General features: G+C 36.4%; 1 protein-coding gene across 2 annotated transcripts in view; it reads right to left on the bottom strand.

Moving 5' to 3' along the window:
* Positions 1-911: 911 nt before the first annotated feature.
* The window catches only part of ENKUR (enkurin, TRPC channel interacting protein), a 26,293-nt gene continuing 8,525 nt past the window's right edge, over positions 912-18,679 (bottom strand). For both annotated transcript variants that reach the window (XM_077772444.1, XM_077772443.1), the window contains exons 2-5: positions 17,112-17,257; positions 12,469-12,692; positions 9,226-9,372; positions 912-1,211 (exon numbers count right to left, since the gene is read on the bottom strand). In XM_077772444.1, the coding sequence (XP_077628570.1) occupies positions 1,038-1,211; positions 9,226-9,372; positions 12,469-12,692; positions 17,112-17,220 (654 nt within the window). In that variant the 5' untranslated portion in view covers positions 17,221-17,257 and the 3' untranslated portion in view covers positions 912-1,037. The remainder of the gene's footprint in view (positions 1,212-9,225; positions 9,373-12,468; positions 12,693-17,111; positions 17,258-18,679) is intronic.

Here is an 18,679-nt window from a genome sequence, read left to right as displayed (position 1 = left end):
GTTTCCAAAAACATTTGTGTATAACCATTTTTATTTAAAGTAAACTTTTGTGCAATGCTCTCAAATTCTGTTTGGGAAAAGGCTTAAAAAGTTTTTTTTTTCCTATTTTCCATAAGATTAAAATCAGTGTAAGAAGCAGATGTTGTTATTCTCTAATGTTTTCTATTTCATATGTATTACTGATTTTCTCTAATTTAAAGTTTCATAAAAAAAATCTTTTCCTTTTATACTTTCCTTATAGCCTTACTTTGGGCTGAAGACAGCTCTAATCACATAAACTTATTGCTTAATAAATTAATCTTACAAATAGAAACTTTAGAATTCACAAAATAGATACCTAGGACCAAAAAGAAAAAGCAACATCCTGTCTCAGTGAAACACATACAGTGAATTATGGAATAAAGCACGTATAGTGAATAGCAAGGTTTTTAAAAGTTGGTATGCTTGGAAGAAAGCTATTCTCTTTGATTATCCTCAGTGATGCATTTTGTAAATTGTCTTCTTGATTTTATGGACATTGAAAATATTTGCAGTTGGGAATGGTTGGCAAATGACGTAGGTTATCAGAGAATATATGCTGTTAAATGTGGGCGGTTCTGAAATATGCAGAGAACACTGGGGTAGCAAGAAAGCTATGCCACTATTTCCAATTCAAAATACTTAAGTTTTTAATCTTGTGTTCTTTGTATCATGCAGTGTAGAAAAAATCTGAAGCTCCTAGTGCTGGTTTTATTCTTCGGGACCCAGAAATTAATATTTATGTGAAACAAGTACATAATAATAATGGATTATACTACAGGTTGGAACACGCAACATCAAATTTCATGTGTAGGAAACCTAACTCGGGTGAAACAGAATTTTCCCTCATGTAAGTAGAATAATTCAATTAATCTTTAAACATTGCCTAAGCATTTTGGTAAAAACTATTTTTATTCTCTTTCACAATATTTTCCTCTTTGAAAAGCAAAATTTCATGTTTATGTTTTCCAAGTTTCTTTTTTCCTCTGTTAAAATGACTCTATTTTAGAAATCTGTTATTACTTATTGGCAATGTAAATAATTTTGTGCTTTTCAATGACATCGATGTCATGCTCCAGCTGTTTCATTTCTTCTTCTAGCTTCTGCTTGTGGATCTTCTTTGGTATGGAGTCAATGAACACGGAGAGGGACTGGAACTCCTTATGTACCTCTTCCCAGTTCTTCTTCAGCCCCTGCAAATGTAAAGAAAACCATAAATATTAAAGTAGCTGCAAAAATAATGTAAATGGTTATGTATATATATATGTGTATATATATACATATATATATATACACATATATATGAAGAGAACTGCAAACTGGTAAAGAAAACAGAGGAAGATAACTTTACAGAATGATATGTATTTATCAAGTACTTGGCTACATTAACAAAAAATATTGTACAGTGTCCAAGTCCTGTCCTCGACTGTGTGTTCAATTCCCAGAGGGAGTATTTATTTGCTCTGCTTTTAATGTTACTGTACTTGTTTTTATCATCAAATATGAATGTGCAGAGTTACAAGTAGTATGAAACTAAGCTCATAGCAAATGTTTTGGTAAAAACAGTTTAAAAGTGATATCACCCCTGCCTCCCCACCAGGCAAAACATATTTTTGAATAGGAAATTGTTTATCGTAAAAATTGTAGGTTTTTTTCTTTAAATTTTATTTTTAAACCATTACCCCCATTGATGAAAAGACTGGATTTGAATTTGCATGGCCTGTTCGCTTATATTTGACTAAATGGAATTGCACAAATGCCAAAACCCAGTTTAACAAGAGATGATCTTTTATGTATTTTTTCAATATATTATAAAGAATTCTCCATATAGTCAAAGGCTCTATACTTTCCATAATGTATACTAGAAATGGCTGAGATGCCATTAAATGTAACACGCATGCTAATTCAATAATGTAGTTAATGTTTTATATTCTCCGTACTCTATGAATTCAAAATTAGGGAACTTTTAGGAACAATAAAGGTTATTTCATCTCTGCATAGTCCCTTATCACAGTGCACTAGAGATCTCATTGACAAAATGGGCCGAGGGGCGCCTGGGTGGCTTGGTCGGTCAAGCATCCGACCTTGGCTTGGGACATGATCTCACGGTTTGTGGGTTTAAGCCCCACATTGGGCTCTGTGCTGACTGCCACTTCAGAGCCTGGAGCCTGTTTCAGATTCTGTATCTCCCTCTCTCTCTTACCCTCCCCTTCTCTCTCTCTCTCTCCTCAGAAATAAATAAAACATTAAAAATTTTTTAAAAAACCAAAATGGGCCGAAATCTCTAATCGAATTCATGCTCTGAAATTTGAAAAACTAACACTATTATTCACTATTGATATAGAAATCACTTTATTTACACAAAAACAGTCAAACTGAAAAAAAATTTTTAAATATTGTCTTGAAAATAAGGTCCTTGAAATCCACAGTTATATATTTAGACTTAGGAAAAGATTAGAACTGTCTTATATAATAACACCTTCATAATAAGTCCTCATAGTACAAATTTAATCATGTAGAAACTTCTGGGGGATAATAAAATTCCAATGGCTTATTTCTCTGCTTAGGTTAAAATGATGATGGGAAAGGGCACACTGTATAGAATAAGTTGGCTGGGGGAAAGGGCAACCGATTTTGAACCCTTATTGAGTGAGTCTAGATAAAAGAGTTTAAAGAAAAGACAGAGGGAAGATATCCAGGTTAAATTTTAAAAAGAGGGGGATGGGTTAACATAGTCCTTAATAGCGGATGAGATGTATTCCAAAAAGATGTCCTCAGGATTCTTTTTTCATAGTCTTTTATTATGAAATGAAAAATATGTTTCCACAGTGCTCCACAGTAGGGGTGCCTACTGCAGAGAGGAAGTCCATGCATTTATGCACTTTCAAATATCAAAGGTTTTTCATAGCTACTTGAGTGATATTTCCACATTACTTGTGGTCACAGCAGCTACACTTTTTCTCTGTAGCCTTTATCTTTTAAAGGATAGTTTGCTTTATCTTCCAGTGTGTACAAAAATGTTTGGATCAAAGTCAACAGGCAGAGATGGGAACTAGATGTAACTAATAGTTCATATTACATTGAAATAACCCCTTAGCTGTTTTTAAGACTTACTTTTGTCACTTCATCTCAAACATCTTTTATTCACTGCAGCAATAGTGATTTTTAAAATTAATTTTTCTTTCTTCCATTTATTTTTTTATTGTTACATTGGGGAAAACTTCAAGTAGGAAGAAGCAGTCATAAAATAAATGAGAAGTGCCTTCAGTTCCATGCTTCTTTGTACCCATGACACCCCCATTCATTCTTCACCTTCTGGTCCTGTTCTGTGACTGGGGCCGTGGTATTGTGGGGTGGCAGTCAGGGTTGATGCCTGTGGGCTGGCTCCCCACAACATTGCCAGCTCTTCTGCCCTCCAGCCTCTGGGTTCAGCACTGGAGGAAGGAGAGAGAGGCTGGGGCATTTCTCCTTCCTTTCCCTTGACCTTACCTGGACGCTAGTTCTGGCTCATCTGTCTGTAATTGCAATCCTGCTAGCTGGGCCCTCTTCCAGGCTCCAGACCTCATCAGGCTCTGGTAACACGTTCTTGCCTCTGCCATGCAAGCCTAGGGTGGTGATGGATCCCACCGTCCTCAGTCCTGGGATGCTGCAGTGTTTTTTGTTGGCTCCCTTAGCCCTGCTTTACTTCTGTAAATAGTTCCTTCATAAATTCCCTTCAGAATCCTGGCTGATGATGCCTTGTATTTCCTGTTGGATCTCCGACTGACAGAGCTTCCTTTTGTTACTTCCTATGCACGTGTGTATGACGCAGTGGGGAAACACTGGCCCGTGAACTGGGCGACATAGGTTTTAGTCCCTTTTTAGCTACCTGATAATTTTGTGACCAAGGGCAAATGTAAACCAAACTCTAAGTTCACTGTCAGTGAAGACTGCATTTGTCTTGCTCACAATAGTATCCCCTGGGCTGGGTACAGGGCCTGGAACATGGTAGGTGTTCAAACGCATGAATAGAAAACAAAACTCAATATATTTGCATTCAATATCCTCATCTGTAAAATGAGAAGTGTGGACTCATTAGACTAGATGACTCCTTCCAGGTATAATGAGGCTATTATTTTATGAAGCATGAGCAGAATGTGGCCTACTCAAGAACATGCAACTATATGAGTCGAGCTACCCTGTCACTGTACAAAGTTATGAAATATGTTTTTCTTGTGCTGAAGACTTTTAAGATGTGTTATACAGCATTACTTACAAATGTCTTATACAGTATTACTGACTATAGTCTTTCAAATGTGTTATACAGTATTACTGACTATAGTCACCACTCTGTACATTACACCCCCAGACTTATTTATTTTATAAATAGATGTTTGTATCTCTTAATTCCCTTCACTCAGCTCACCCACTCCCAACCTCATTCCCCCCTGGCAACCACCACTCTTATGGGTTTTGTTTTGTTTTGTTTTGTTTTTTAGATTCCACATGTAAGTGAAATTGTATAGTATGTCTTTTTTGTGTGTGATTCATTTCACTTAGCATAACACACACACACACACACACACACACACACACACACACACACAGGCAATTAGATTGCTTCTGTATCTTGGCTATTGTAAATAATACTGCAGTGAACATGGAGGGGGGAATATATCTTTTCAAATTACTGTTTCCAGTTCCTTTGGATAAATACCCAGAAGTGGAATCACTAGATTCTTCGGTGGTCCGTTTTTAAATCTTGAATAACCTCCATAATGTTTTCTATATTAATGGCACCAGTTTACATTCCCACCAAGAAGGCATGAGGTTTCCCTTTTCCTACATCATCATCATTACTTTTTATTGTCTTTTTGATAATAGCTATTCTGACAGATGTGAGGCAATATTTAGTTGTGTTTTTTAATTTGCATTTCGCTGATGATTAGTGATATTGGGCATCTTTTCATGTACCAGTTGGCCATTTGCATGTCTTTGGGAAAATATCTATTCAGATCCTCTGCCCATTTTTTAATTGAATTGTTTGGATTTTCGTTGTTTTTGTAGCTGTTGCTGTTGTTGAATTGTATGAGTTCTTTATATATTCTGGATATTAACTTCTTATCAGACACATAATTTGCAAATATCTTCTCCCATTCAGGAGGTTGCCTTTTCATTTTGTTAATGATTTCCTTCCCTGTGCAGAAGCTTTCTAGTTTGATGTAGTCCCAGTGGCTCATTTTTGATTCAGTTGACCTTGCCTTTAGAGTCAGATCCAAAAAAATCATTGTCAAGACATATCAAGGAGCTTACCACCTACGTTTTCTTCTAGTTTTATGGCTTCAGGTCTTATGTTCAAATCTTTAATTGATGTTGAGCTAATTTCTGTATATGGGGAAAGATAATAGTCCAGTTTCATTCCTTTGCATGTGGCTGTCCAGTTTTCCCGACACTCTTTTCAAAGAGATTGTCCTTTTTTTCATTTTATATCCTTGCCTCCTTTGTCATAAACTGACCATATGTGCATGGTTTATTTCTGGGTTCTCTATTCTGTTCCATTGATCTATGTATCTACTTTTATGCCAGGACCATACTATTTGTTAATTACTATATCTTAGTAATTTTAATTACTATCTCTTAGTGATTTTAATTACTTTATCTTAGTAATATGATTTGAAATCAGGGAGTGTGATGCTTCCCACTTTGTTCCTATTTCTCCAGTTCGCTTTGGCCATTTGGGATCTTTTGTAGCCCTACACAAGTTTTAGGATTGTTTGTTCCATTTCTGTGAAAAATGCCATTGAAATTTTGATAGGGACTGAATTGCATCTCTAGATTGCTTTGAGTAATATAGACATTTTAGCAACATTAATTCTTTCAATCCATGAGCATGAAGTATCTTTCAATTTATTTTGTCTTCTTCAATTTCTTTCATGTCTTACAAGTTCTCAGTGCAGAGATCTTTCATTTTCTTGGTTAAATTTATACCTAGGTATTTTAGTCTTTTTGTTGTGATTGTAAATGAAATTATTTTCTTAATTTCTGTTTCTGAAAATTTGTTGTTGTGTATAAAAACACAACAGATTTTTGTGTATTGATTTTGTGCCAGGCAAATTTACTAAATTCATTTATTACTTCCAACAGATTTTTTTGGTGGAGTCTTTATACATAAAATCATATCATCCACAATTAGTGAGTTTTATTTCTTTTCCAGTTTGGATAGTTTTTTTTCTTTTCCCTGCCTAATTGCTCTGTCAAGGACTTCCAGTACTCTGTTGAATGAAAGTGGTGAGAGTGAGCATCCTTGTCTTGTTCTTGACCCTAAAGGAAAAGTTCTCAGTTTTTCACTGTTCAGCATGTGGTCTCGTCATACATGGCCTTTGTTATACTGAAATACAATCCATCTATACCTACTTCATAGAGAATTTTTATCATTAAATTGATGTTGAATTTTGTCAAATACTTTTTCTGCATCTATTGAGATAATCATATGGTTTTTATTCTTCATTTTATTAATATGTTATATCATATTGATTGATTTGCAGGTATTGAACCACCTTTTCATCCCTGGAATAAATCTCACTTGATCATGGTAAATGATACTTTTTATGTATTATTGACATTGGTTTGCTAATATTTTGTTGAGGTTTCTTGCATCTATGTTCAACAGGGATATTGTTCTATGATTGGTGACTATGTGTGGCATTCTTGTCTCATTTTGGTATCAGGGTAATGCTGGCCTTTTAAAAGGAGTGTGGAAGCATTCCTTCATCTCTGGTGTTTTGGAAGAATTTGAGGAGGATAGATGTTAAATCTCTGAAAGTTTGGTAGAATTCATCACTGAAGCCATCTAGCCCTGGACTTTTATTTGTTGAGAGTTTTCTGATTACTGATTAAATCTACTTACTAGTACTTGGTCTATGCAGATTGTCTACTTCTTCATACTTCAGTCTTTAAAGATTGTATACTTCTAGGAATTTATCCATTTCTTCTAGGTTGGTCAAAATGTTGGCATAGAACTGTTCATAGTAGTCTTTTATGATCATTTGTATTTCTGTGGCATTAGTTGTAACTTTTTCATTTCTGATTTTATTTATTTAAGGCCTCTCTTTTTTTCTTAGTGAGTCTAGCTAAAGTTTAATAGAGTTTATCTTGTTGGAGAGCCAGTTCTTAGTTTCATTGATCTTTTCTGTCTTTTAAGTTTCTATTTCATTTATTTCTACTCTGATCTTTATTATTTCCTTCCTTCTAAAACTCTGAGCTTAGTTTGTTCTTCTTTTTCTAGCTTAGGTATAAAGTTCGATGGCTTATTTGAGATTTGTATTGTTATAAAATTCCCTCTTCGACTGCCCTCCCATGTATTTTAGTTGTATTTCTATTTTCATTTGTCTGAAAGTATTTTTTAAATTTCTTTGATTTCTTCATTGATCCATTAGTTGTTCATTAGCATATTGTTCAGTCTCCATATGTGTGTTATTTTTCTAGTTTTCCTCTTGTAATTGATTCTACTTTTATACCACTGTGGTTGGAAAAGATGCTTGATATGATTTCAATCTTCTTAAATTTAAACTTGTTTTATGGCTTACAATATGGTCTACTTTGGAAAATGTTCCTTGTGCACTTGAGAAGAATGTATATTCAGGTTCTTTTGGAAGGAACATTCTGTATATATCTGTTAAGTCCATCTGGTCTAATAAGTGTTGTTTGAAGCTGAGGTTTTCTTATTGATTTTCTGTCTGGATGATCTATCCATTGGTGTCTTTTCCTATTTTTCATCATCAGTTAGAGATAAAAACCTGGCTTTCACAACAGCATGTACTTTCTAAAAATAGTAGAACCCAAACTAGAGAGAGATGGAGTTGGAGACAGAGAAAGAGAAAGAGAGAAAAGAAGACAGACACAGAGAGAGAGAATGGACCAAAAACCAGAGGTCTTTCTGAAGATGACATGCAAAGTCCCACCTCCCTGTCTGCCAGCCTTCTTGCGCCTACCTTCTTCCTTTCTTCTTTCCAGCACACCTGTGTTAAACAGCTGTGTTTATACTGGGCACAGGGTTAGGCACTCAGGGGACTGCTGTCAACAAAGAGACACTGTCCTTGCCCTTAGGCCACTTCTTCTGTCTGGAACACCCTCTTCCTGTGCCACTGAAGGCCCAGATAGACAAGTACCTACATACTTCAGTGGATATTCTGTCTTGGAACCTAATAAAACTTATGATTTCTACACACACACACACACACACACACACACACACACTCATATCTCCATATGTACGTATATACATATCACCTCTTATTCTTTATATTACAACATTATCGATCGTAGAATTTTATCTCATGCTCTTTTTATTATCTGTGAGGTTTAGCATGATACTATATGCAAAGTGGGAATTTAGTAAATGTTTAATAATGATTGTGACATTGATAAAATGTTAAGAATTTATAACAGCATACAAATCCAGTTTCAACAGAAGTTAATGTGGCAAAATGGGTTTTTTTTTTCCTGTTTTTAAAAGGTCATTAGAAAAGGCTTTGGAGGAATCTTTCAAAAATAACAAAACAAAGACTAAAATACTATTTTTACCTTTAGAAGAGATAGCATGACTTTAGAAGAGAACAATTAGGTGCTTAATAAATATTGTCCTAAGATGATGATGGAGCAGTCCTGTCACATCGCCCAATATTTTAAATGCTTCGGTTAAAAGTCTTGCATTAAACACATGAGGCCATATGTCTTTATGTCTATTTTATTCAAAAATAAGGAAAATATATTAAGACCTCAGACCTGGTTCTTTTAAAGTTTGGACATTTGGCCTGTAGGAAAGAAAAAAAAAGTTGGTCTGGGAGCAGTTTCAATTATTCTAGAGCTCCATCTAGTGAAAAATATCTATTTTATGGATATTATTTTTGAAAAATTCCGGGACATGAGAATGAAAATAAAAATGGTTTTTGCCTTACTTATGCATGTTCATTGAAGGAGAAGGTGGGCTTCCTTACAACACTAACTAATGCAGGAAAAAACAACAGCTCACAAAATCGGAAACAAAAGATTATTCAGTAATTCTTACATTAGAACTTTTGCTCTGGCCAAAGGGTCACTGTGTTACACAGGTGTCACCATAACCAAATGAGAGTGTTCTGATTTCAGAGTCAAGGTGCAGGCTTTAATAATCATGCAACAGAGATGTCCTAAAGTGTTATACATGAATACAAATTACAGAACACTCACCTGAAGAACCGCTTCCCTTTCTTCATCAGATAGCCTCTTCATAGCTGCTTTCTTAAGGTTTTCCTGGATATAATTATTATATTCTTCTTGGGCTTTCTTTACTTCCTCATTTCGCTTACATATATACTCAGGTATGACGCCATAATCCTTAAAAGGGTTTTCCAGAAAAAAAATCAATATCCTGCATGCAATCTTACATATGTATACATATCAAGTAATGATTGGGAGAAAAAGAAATGTTACTGATTTAAAGCCTTTGCTCAGAACATGGCAAATTGACAAAATTCATTTTTTTCCCTCTTTTCTCATTGGGAACTTGTTGATTCTCATCTTTTAAAACCAAGAAGCGCAATGGACATGGAGCACAAGCAAACAATAGCACTTAGCTGGTTTGTAGCTACTGAAACTGGGTGTTATCCGTCACCAAAGCATAACTTAAGCCATCCTGCCTAAAAAAAAGGGGTAGAAATCCTAGCTATAAATGTGTTCTGGAAAGTGCCAAAACATTACACAAATAAATTTCAAGATCATTACATTCTGGTAAATTAGTGCAGTGGTAAACAGTCCAATTCATTTACAGAAACACTGAGGGTAGCACCTTGTTAAAGCTCAGTACAGTTTCTGATGTTCATAATGATGATTCTGAGTCATCACAAAACGATTTGGGGTATATTCTGTTTAATAAAGGGAGTAATGTAAGATGTTTTAGGAAAAAGAGCTATCTCACAAACGGGTAATAGCTTCAGTGATCTGAAATGGTCCCGTGTGCTGGGCTGCTGACAGCTCATGCATACTATTAATATAAATAATAGTATCCACTCTCTATTGAACTTTTATTAGGTGTCAGATATTGCGTCAAGTGCTCGATAGATTTTATATCATTTAACCTTCACTACAATCCTGGGATAAATCTAATGACTTCTTAAAGGTCACAGAGCTAAGTAGCAGAGGGAGAATTTGAAACATGTCTTACTAGTATTGCTGTATATATCTCAGTTTGTTTTCACAAATGGTTTCTCATGGCACCAATGGGCATATAATACTGCATTTGAACCTAGAACATGATGTTCACCCACTTTTTTAAAAATGGCATTGCCCAGAGCGCCTGGGTGGCTCATTTGGTTAAGCATCTTGGTTCCAAACCTGGTTCCAACCTGGTTCCTGGTTCTCCTGGTTCGTGAGTTCGGGCCCTGTGTTGGGCTCTGCACTGCAGTGTGGAGCCAGTTTGGGATTCTCTCTCTCTCTCTCTCTCTCTCTTTCTCTCTCTCTCAAAACTTAAAAAAAAGAACAGCATTGCCCTTCAAAAGACTTACTATCTCACTTACCATTCATTGATTTTAAAAACTTAGCTTTGATCAGTGGACAGTAAGTTGAGAAGTCCTTCATGAGCCCTGAATGCTTGGTCAGCAACACCATCAGTGCAGAGTGTTTGCATGGCTTGGTAAACAAACACAGGTAGATTAACTTAACATTTTTCTATCTCCATGTGGAATACTCTCAATTTTCCATTCAGGGCAGAAAATGTATTGAAGTGGACAGCTGAGGCAGAAGGCAGTCAGAAAGAGGGCCACAGAGGGGGCATTGTAGCATAACTGGCAAAGGAGAAGGGCTTTTAGGTCATTGTGGAGAAATAATGGGTTGGGAGTTGCTTTAAAGAGTCAGCCAGGGGAGTGAAATTTCTGCATTTCCACATCCTATGGGCAAGGGCTCTAGCAGCATCCAGGACACAGAAGGAGGAAGTATTCAAAGAAGCCTGAGATAACTTTATGGGTGTGTGCTGCCAACCCCTTGATACCTGCTGAGGGCTTCCAAAACTTGTAGCTTATGGAGTGACCAGAGTTTCTCAGAGAATAAGTGATGTGCTCTGACAACAGCCTGGAAGTTTCTGTTTCGGTTTTGAACAGGCATTGGGTTTATCAGGGTAGATCATCGGACTACCTCAATGCAAGCCCCTCTTCATCACTATTTGCAATTTCTTTTCTACTTTTCCTCCTCCTTCCTTTCTTCTTTCTGTCCTTCCTTTCTTTTTTTGCCACCACTCAGTACGTATTACTAGTCTTTAGGATTTTGCACTCATATTTTCCTATGTGTGTTGTTAACAATTTTGTACTCTGTAAGTATACAAAGTAAAATAGGTTTTATATAAAGTGTTTTTGTAATCTTTTCAAATTTTAAAGATATTCTATATTTAAATGAAATCAAGCTCCTATAATTTTCACAAATGAAATTGGATGCCTCTATGATGAGCACCTTTTTAGACAGAGAGGAAGGTCCTCAAAGGACTAGATTATTGTACAGTACTTTCAAGGTCTGCTTTACTCCAGACACATTCAAGTTGAAATTGTACATGGATAGGGGAGATGGCTCTAAAATTATTTTCCTCTTCATTTTTCCTCATTCTGCTACCAAGCTCCTGCAGCCTAATGACTAAATCTTAGCACTTTTTTTTTTTTTTAAGTTTATTTACTTACCTTAAGAGAGTGAGAGAAAGAGTGCAAGCAGGGGAGGGGCTGAAAGAGAAAAAAAGAATCCTAAGAGAGTTCATGAGCTCATGAACCGTAAGATCATGACCTGAGCTGAAATCGAGTCAGATCCTTAGCCAACTGAGCCACTCCGGTGCCCCTTAGGATTTTCTGAAAGGCTATTTCTTAGTAATGACTGATAGTAATGACTATGCTTTCATGAAATTTCTACCTCACTAAAAATGAACATCTTTCAGAGAATGTTTGTTTTAATTGGTAAATATATTAATAATTGAAATTAAGGGAAACAAACCAGAGTTTTCCTCTACTAGACAACATGGTATTATTCTTTCCAAAAATTCTCCATAATTTCATCACATATTATTTGTATCAAGCACAGACTTCAGAGGAATGAGAACTGGCAATCTAGGTAATCTGTCCAGTGAGAACACTGTGATAATATGGATGATCTTTATGAACACCCTTCTTTTTTTTGTTTTTTAATTTTTTTTAATGTTTTATTTATTTCTGAGAGAGAGGGAGAGTGAGAGAGAGCATGAGCAGGGGAGGGTCAGAGAGAGAGGGAGAGAATCTGAAACAGGCTCCAGGCTCTGAGCTAGCTGTCAGCACAGAGCCCGCCGCAGGGCTCGAACCCAGGAACTGTGAGATCATGACCTGAGCTGAAGTCGAACGCTTAACTGACTGAGCCACCCAGGCGCCCCATGAACACCATTCTTAAATTATTTGAATTTTAGGTCTTATTAATACATTACAAGGCTACCTTTTTATTGATGTATTTTGGAAAGAGTCCTGAAGTCTCAAGATCATGCTTGTCTCCAGTTCTTTTGTCAACATAAATTGGTTTAGGCTTCTTAGCCACTCCCATAATGATGTCGGCTGCATTTATGTTTATAAAATTTTTTTCGCTCTGTATTCCCATGACTGGAATATCAGTCCGCAGCGGCACAGGAGGCTTTTTGGGCTCATTCCAATAAAATTTTTTTTCTGTTAAATATAACGTTTCCTTGTTAATATTAAATTATAAACATTGCTATTCAATACTATTTATAATATCTAGATATTTTACCACTAGGATATTAAAGCCTTATTAATAATATATTCAAATATTTCAGGTAAAAATCAGTAATCATAAATGCAAAATATTAAGTGCAACATAATCAATTAATATGCTGAAGAACAGTATACAAATCTAAGGGAAGAAGATAAGCTTCCTAAATCATATGCTAGGTAACCAATACATTTTTACTAGCTATTGTGAAAATATTTTCTTATAAATATGTCAACAACAAACGTTCAGCTTTTCCACTGAAAAAAAATTCAAAGAAACATTAAAACTGTTTTCTGAGTACTAGCAATATTACTAATAATTGCTTATTCAAGGGAAAGTTATCGCAAAAATCACCAATAAGTCAAACTTGATGGTGGTCCTAGAATGTATGGGTTTGTCTCCCCGCCCCAGAACTCTTGTTATTATAAGGTATGAAGATCATGTAATAGCTATATACTCAACACGCAGCTTCACAAAAATTACCTACAGGCTGAACTTTCCTATTTGCTCCTCCCTGATTGCATCTCACTTCCTAAAATTATTACTATCCAGAATTTATCTTCTCTCTACCACATTCTCTTCACTTAGCAGCAGATGAAACTGGCCATTTTTACATGGCCTCTTCAATTTGATCATTCCAACTCATCTATTTTGATACAGCCACATCAAAATGGCTTGTCAGAATGCTAGAATGTAAAATAATTACAATTTATTTCCAAAAACTGAAGGCAACAGCCATCCTGACAAAACTTTACCAAAATATTAACCCCACACAATTACTAGGTACTTTGACTTTATTCATTTGTGCACTGTTTGAACTTTTTATGGGTTTATGTAACTTGTATTAGCAGGAAAAAGAGATATTATTAAAAGCCCAAGGACTGGATTAACCTCTTGTGATGGGCTGAATTGTGTCCCTCCCAATATTCGTATGTTGAAGCCCTAATGCCAGTACCCCAGATTGTATTTGGACAGAGGGTTTTAAAGAGTTACCTAAGTTAAAATGAGGTCACTCTAGAGTGGATCGGACATCCTTAGAAGTGGGAGAAATTTGGACCAGACACACACAGAGGGAAGACCATATAAAAAGAAAAGGAAACGACAGGCATCTGCAAGCCAAGAACAGAAGCCTCAGAAGAAACCAACTCTGACACCACCCTGATCTTGGACTCTCGCCATCAGAATTGTGACCAAATAAATTTCTGTTTAAGCCTCAGACTGTGATTCTTTCTTATGGCGGCACCAGCAAACTAATACCTCTGATATTAGTTCTATACACCCAGAGATATTATAAAGGAGTTTTTGAAAAATCTATGTATTCATGAATTCATGCAATATATTTTTGTTGAGCAAATACCATGTTCCCAGCTAATGCTCTAGGAAATGCAGATACAATAGGAAACAAAAGAGACAATTTCCCCTCTACATTATAGAGGGGAAAGAATAATTAAATTTATTTTTTTATTTTCTTAAAAATTTTTTTTAAATATTTTATTTATTTTTGAGAGAGAGAGAGAGACAGCATGAGGGACAGAAAGAAAGGTAGACACAGAATCCAAAGACAGGCCCCAGGCTCTGAGCTAGCTGTCAGCACAGAGCCCAATGCAGGGCTCAAACCCACAAACTGTGAGATCATGACCTGAGCTGACGCTGGACGCTTAACCGACTGAGCCACCCAAGCACCCTGAAAAATTAAATTTAGTATGTAGAATGTAATGTATATATTTGCTCGAACTGTATGTGAAAATATTTTACTGTTTCTGATCTACCAAAATAGTATCTTCCTAGGTAACATATTCCTGAGATGTTGTGAGCATTGTTAGAGATTGAATTTGGAGTTCCTAGAAAGCCTAGAGCAGAGCATAAGGCCTTGTTGTTACAACCCAAATAGCTTCCTTCTGCCAGATACACCCAACCAAATCACATTTGCCTAATGTTTGCCTAAAACCTGGAGGTATCTCTCCTCTAGATGTTCACATTGAAAATATTCAGGGGCCAAATTTAATTGTGAATTGAAAGTGCATGCAAATGACTCTTATAACTATAAAGGAATCTATAGTCTTAGAAATGTATATAAGAGGTAAAACTGAATTCTTAGAACATGAAGAACAGTTCAGAAAGACTGATAATTCATTCTTAGGTGAGTAAATAGAGCAAATGACCACATTTGGTTGGTTGTGATTGTCCAGTGGATGGAGCCTAATGCCAGCCCGTCTTTCCCTTATGTTATACCTTCCTAAACATCATCTTTTCTCTCACCCCAGGAGTAGGAAGTGTTGGCAATGGGGTGAGGCTTGGAAAACGGGACGAGGATATCTTTTCACAATTGTTCGGTAGGTATGATAATAAACCTGAAAACCAAATGGTTTGGTTTTTTAAGGTTATGTCAAAATGACGATGTCAACACAGCTGATGTTCTATCAGCTAATTTGAGAGAAATGTTCATGTGTCTGTTTTCATGTGTCTAGCAAATTGCTGTCTTCAAAACTACTGTGTTTGAAATGGCAGAATATTAAAAAGAGACTAGCGGTAGCCTTAGCATATATATTACCTTTAACTCAATGAATTCAACTCTTGCAACACCCCACCTTTCTTGATTTTTCATAAGGCAAATATAATTTTGTTTTTGTTTTGTCCTCTTATAAATTTTTTTAATGTTTTATTTATTTCTGAGAGAGAGAGACATTGTGAGCAGGGGAGGGTCAGAGAGAGAGGGAGACAGAATCGGAAACAAGCTCCAGGCTCTGAGCTAGCTCTCAGCACAGAGCCCGACATGGGGTTTGAACCCATGAACCGCAAGATCATGACCTGAGCCGAAGTTGGACATTTAACCGACTCAGCCACCCAGGCGCCCAGTGTTTTATCCTGTTATAATGGGAGAGGTAGAGTTCTTCCCTTTTTCCCTGATTTGATATTTAGGATTTATATAGTTTGGTAGTGTATTGTATAATGTGCTTAACCCTACAGAGAATACATGAGGACCCAAGTAATGTCATTAACATAAACTAATTTCACTTAAGATTTTCCAATGTTCACAAGTAGATGTGGGTCACAAAATATCAAGACTCTCCTTGAAAAAGACACAGAACAAACTTTTGAAGACATGAATTTATGCATGGGTGTTGTATTTTTAGATGTGGTTTTACCCTCTTTCCTGATAATGTCCTCATTCTTTGTCATGGCACATGGGTTATGAGAGAGGATTGTGGGATAAAAAATATTGCCAGAGGGAGAAAGAGTTCCACTTTTGTCAAAAGGTCCACCCTAGCTGGACTTCAGATGTTGAATTATTTCCTTGATGCCACAGGTGACATAAAAAGGCTAAGTTTTTAAAAGAGAGAGACTAATTTCTCTCTCTTCTTATATTGTCCTAAAATGTCAGGAAAGACAAACCAAGGATGGAAAGAAGCTGCTTCCATGCATGCACCCATTTTCCAGATAGCCTTCTTCCTAATATCTATATACTCTATGATCATGATTAATTACATAATTTGCAAGGCCTAGTACAAAATGACAACGTGGGGGCACCTTGATCAAAAATTAAGAATTTCAAGATGGCAAAAGCAGAGCATTAAACCAACCTTCTAAGCATGTGGCCCTCCCTATGTGAATGCCTGTGAAGCTGGCTCTGTCTATCACTCATTCATGAAGGGGCCTCCTTTACACCTGACTTGTTTGCTGTCCTAATGGTCTTAGAGATCTGGGAGAGTTACAGCCCATGCCTGATAGTTGCTTCAACTAGGGTACCAGTTGTGATTCTCATCTCTTACAGAGAAGACCAGACAGGGTTTAGATGCAAGGCAATCTTCTCATTTGGGCTTAGGACTCTTCTTACAATCGTTATTTGTTCCTGAAGACACATGGCTAGGGACTAGGATGGTGAGGCATGTGGTGCTAGGAGTGGGACTTTATCAGATAGTCCAAGGTGTTGTTCAGATGCTTGCACCATGACAGAGAAAAGCTATTTGGGGGATAGTTCAGCATTCTCCACCTTCTTTTTCCACTGCATTTTCTACTTCTACTTTCTCCTAGCCTCTCAGTTTCTGTTAAATATGAGGTAAACTAATAACCTGTGAAGATTTAATATTCATAGGCAGTAAAATAAATCTAGTTAAATTATCTGTTAGCAATTTTTTTTAAGTTTATTTATTTTGAGAGAGAGAAAGCATGAGTGGGGAAGGGCAGAGAGAGAGTCTCAAGCAGGCTCCACATTGTCAGCATGGAGCTGGATGTGGGGCTCAAATTCACAAACCATGAAATCATAACCTAAGGCAAAGTCAGCTGCTTAACTGACTGAGCCACCCAGGCACCCTGCCATTAACACTTTTAATATTAAAAAGAGTGATAAAACCTACTTGGTGGTAGAGTTTTTTCCTTTGAATGTTTCTTCAGGAAATTCTTTGGAGAAGGTACTTCAACTTTTGGTGGCCCCATAGTCTTCATTGCAGTTTTATTTTTTTGCATGTTATCTTTAATAGATGGCTTAAAAATGGATATGTACCTATAATTAAAGAAAATTGTAGCATTTGTATTTCTAGTAAAAGTTATTTACAGTTTAAGAAATGATATGCATTTTAAATTTATATAAGTCTATATTCATTCAGAGATAGACATAAAACGTAATTATCTGAGCCCTATCAGCTACCCTAGATGGAAACTTTGCCCTGAGAGAGAGGTGCCAGTGTAAAGATTATAGTATTTCCTTAATATCATGTGAACGTGTGTAGCATCAATGGTGATATCTCCTCTCTCATTCCTGATATCGGTGAATTGTGTTCTCTCTCTCTCTCTCACTCTGTTGATCAGTTTGGTGAGGTGTTTATTTATTTCATTGATCTTGTCATTGAGTTTCTCTAACGTTCATATATTTCCCATTTCAATAATTTCCACACTTTGTTATTTCTCCTTATTCTCTGGGTTTAATTTGCTTTTCTTTTTTTAGTTTCATGAGGTGCATGTTTAGGTATTTGATTTTATTAATAGTTTTCTAATAGATGTATTTAAAACTGTAGAATTCCCTATAAACACTGCTTTATAGCTGCATCCCACAAATCTTGATGTGCTTATACTTTCTTTTTCATTCAGCTCAAAACACCTTTTTAAGTCCTTTCTGATATCTTTGACTTAAGAGTTTCTTTAGATGTGGTTTCCAAATATTTGGGGATTTCCAGATAACTTTCAAATTTTAATTAATTTCTACTGTGGTTAGAGAATATATTTTGTACAATTTCAATCCTCTTAAACTTTCTGACATTTGCATGATGGCACAAAGTATGGTCTATCATGGTACATGTTCTTTTTTTTTAATATTTTTATTTATTTCTAGGAGAGAGAGAGAGAGAGAGAGAGAGAGAGACAGCGTGAGCAGGAGAGGGTCAGAGAGAGAGGGAGATACAGACTCTGAAATAGGCTCCAGGCTCTGAGCTGGCAGTCAGCACAGAGCCCGACGCAGGACCGAACCCACGAACCATGAGATCATGACCTAAGCGAAAGTCGGACGCTTAACCGACTAAGCCACCCAGGCGCCCCCATGGTACATGTTCTATACACACTCAAAAAGAAATGTACTTGGCCGATGCTGGCTGGAATGTTCTATGACTATTGATTAGGTCAAACTGGTAGTATTTTCTGATACTATTAGTTATCGAAAGGTGTTGAAAGCTCTGACTACAGTTGTGGATTTGTTCATTTCTTCTTTTGAGTTCAGTCAATTTTTGCTTCATATATTCTGAAGTTTATATGTGCATAACATTTAAAATGATCATATCAGGGCACCTGGGTGGCTCAATCTGTTAAATGTTTGACTCTTGATTCCAGCTCAGGTCATAATCTCCCATTTCTTGAATTTGAGCCCAGCATCAGGCTCTGTGCTGATAGTGCAGAGACTGGTTGGGATTCTCTCTCTCTCCCTCTCTCTCTCTCT

This window comes from Crocuta crocuta, unplaced genomic scaffold, assembly GCF_008692635.1.
Source record: "Crocuta crocuta isolate KB4526 unplaced genomic scaffold, BGI_CrCroc_1.0 scaffold96, whole genome shotgun sequence".
Taxonomy (NCBI): domain Eukaryota; kingdom Metazoa; phylum Chordata; class Mammalia; order Carnivora; family Hyaenidae; genus Crocuta; species Crocuta crocuta.
The sequence above is the reverse complement of the archived record's forward strand: the minus strand, read 5'-3'. Positions and strand labels throughout refer to the sequence as shown.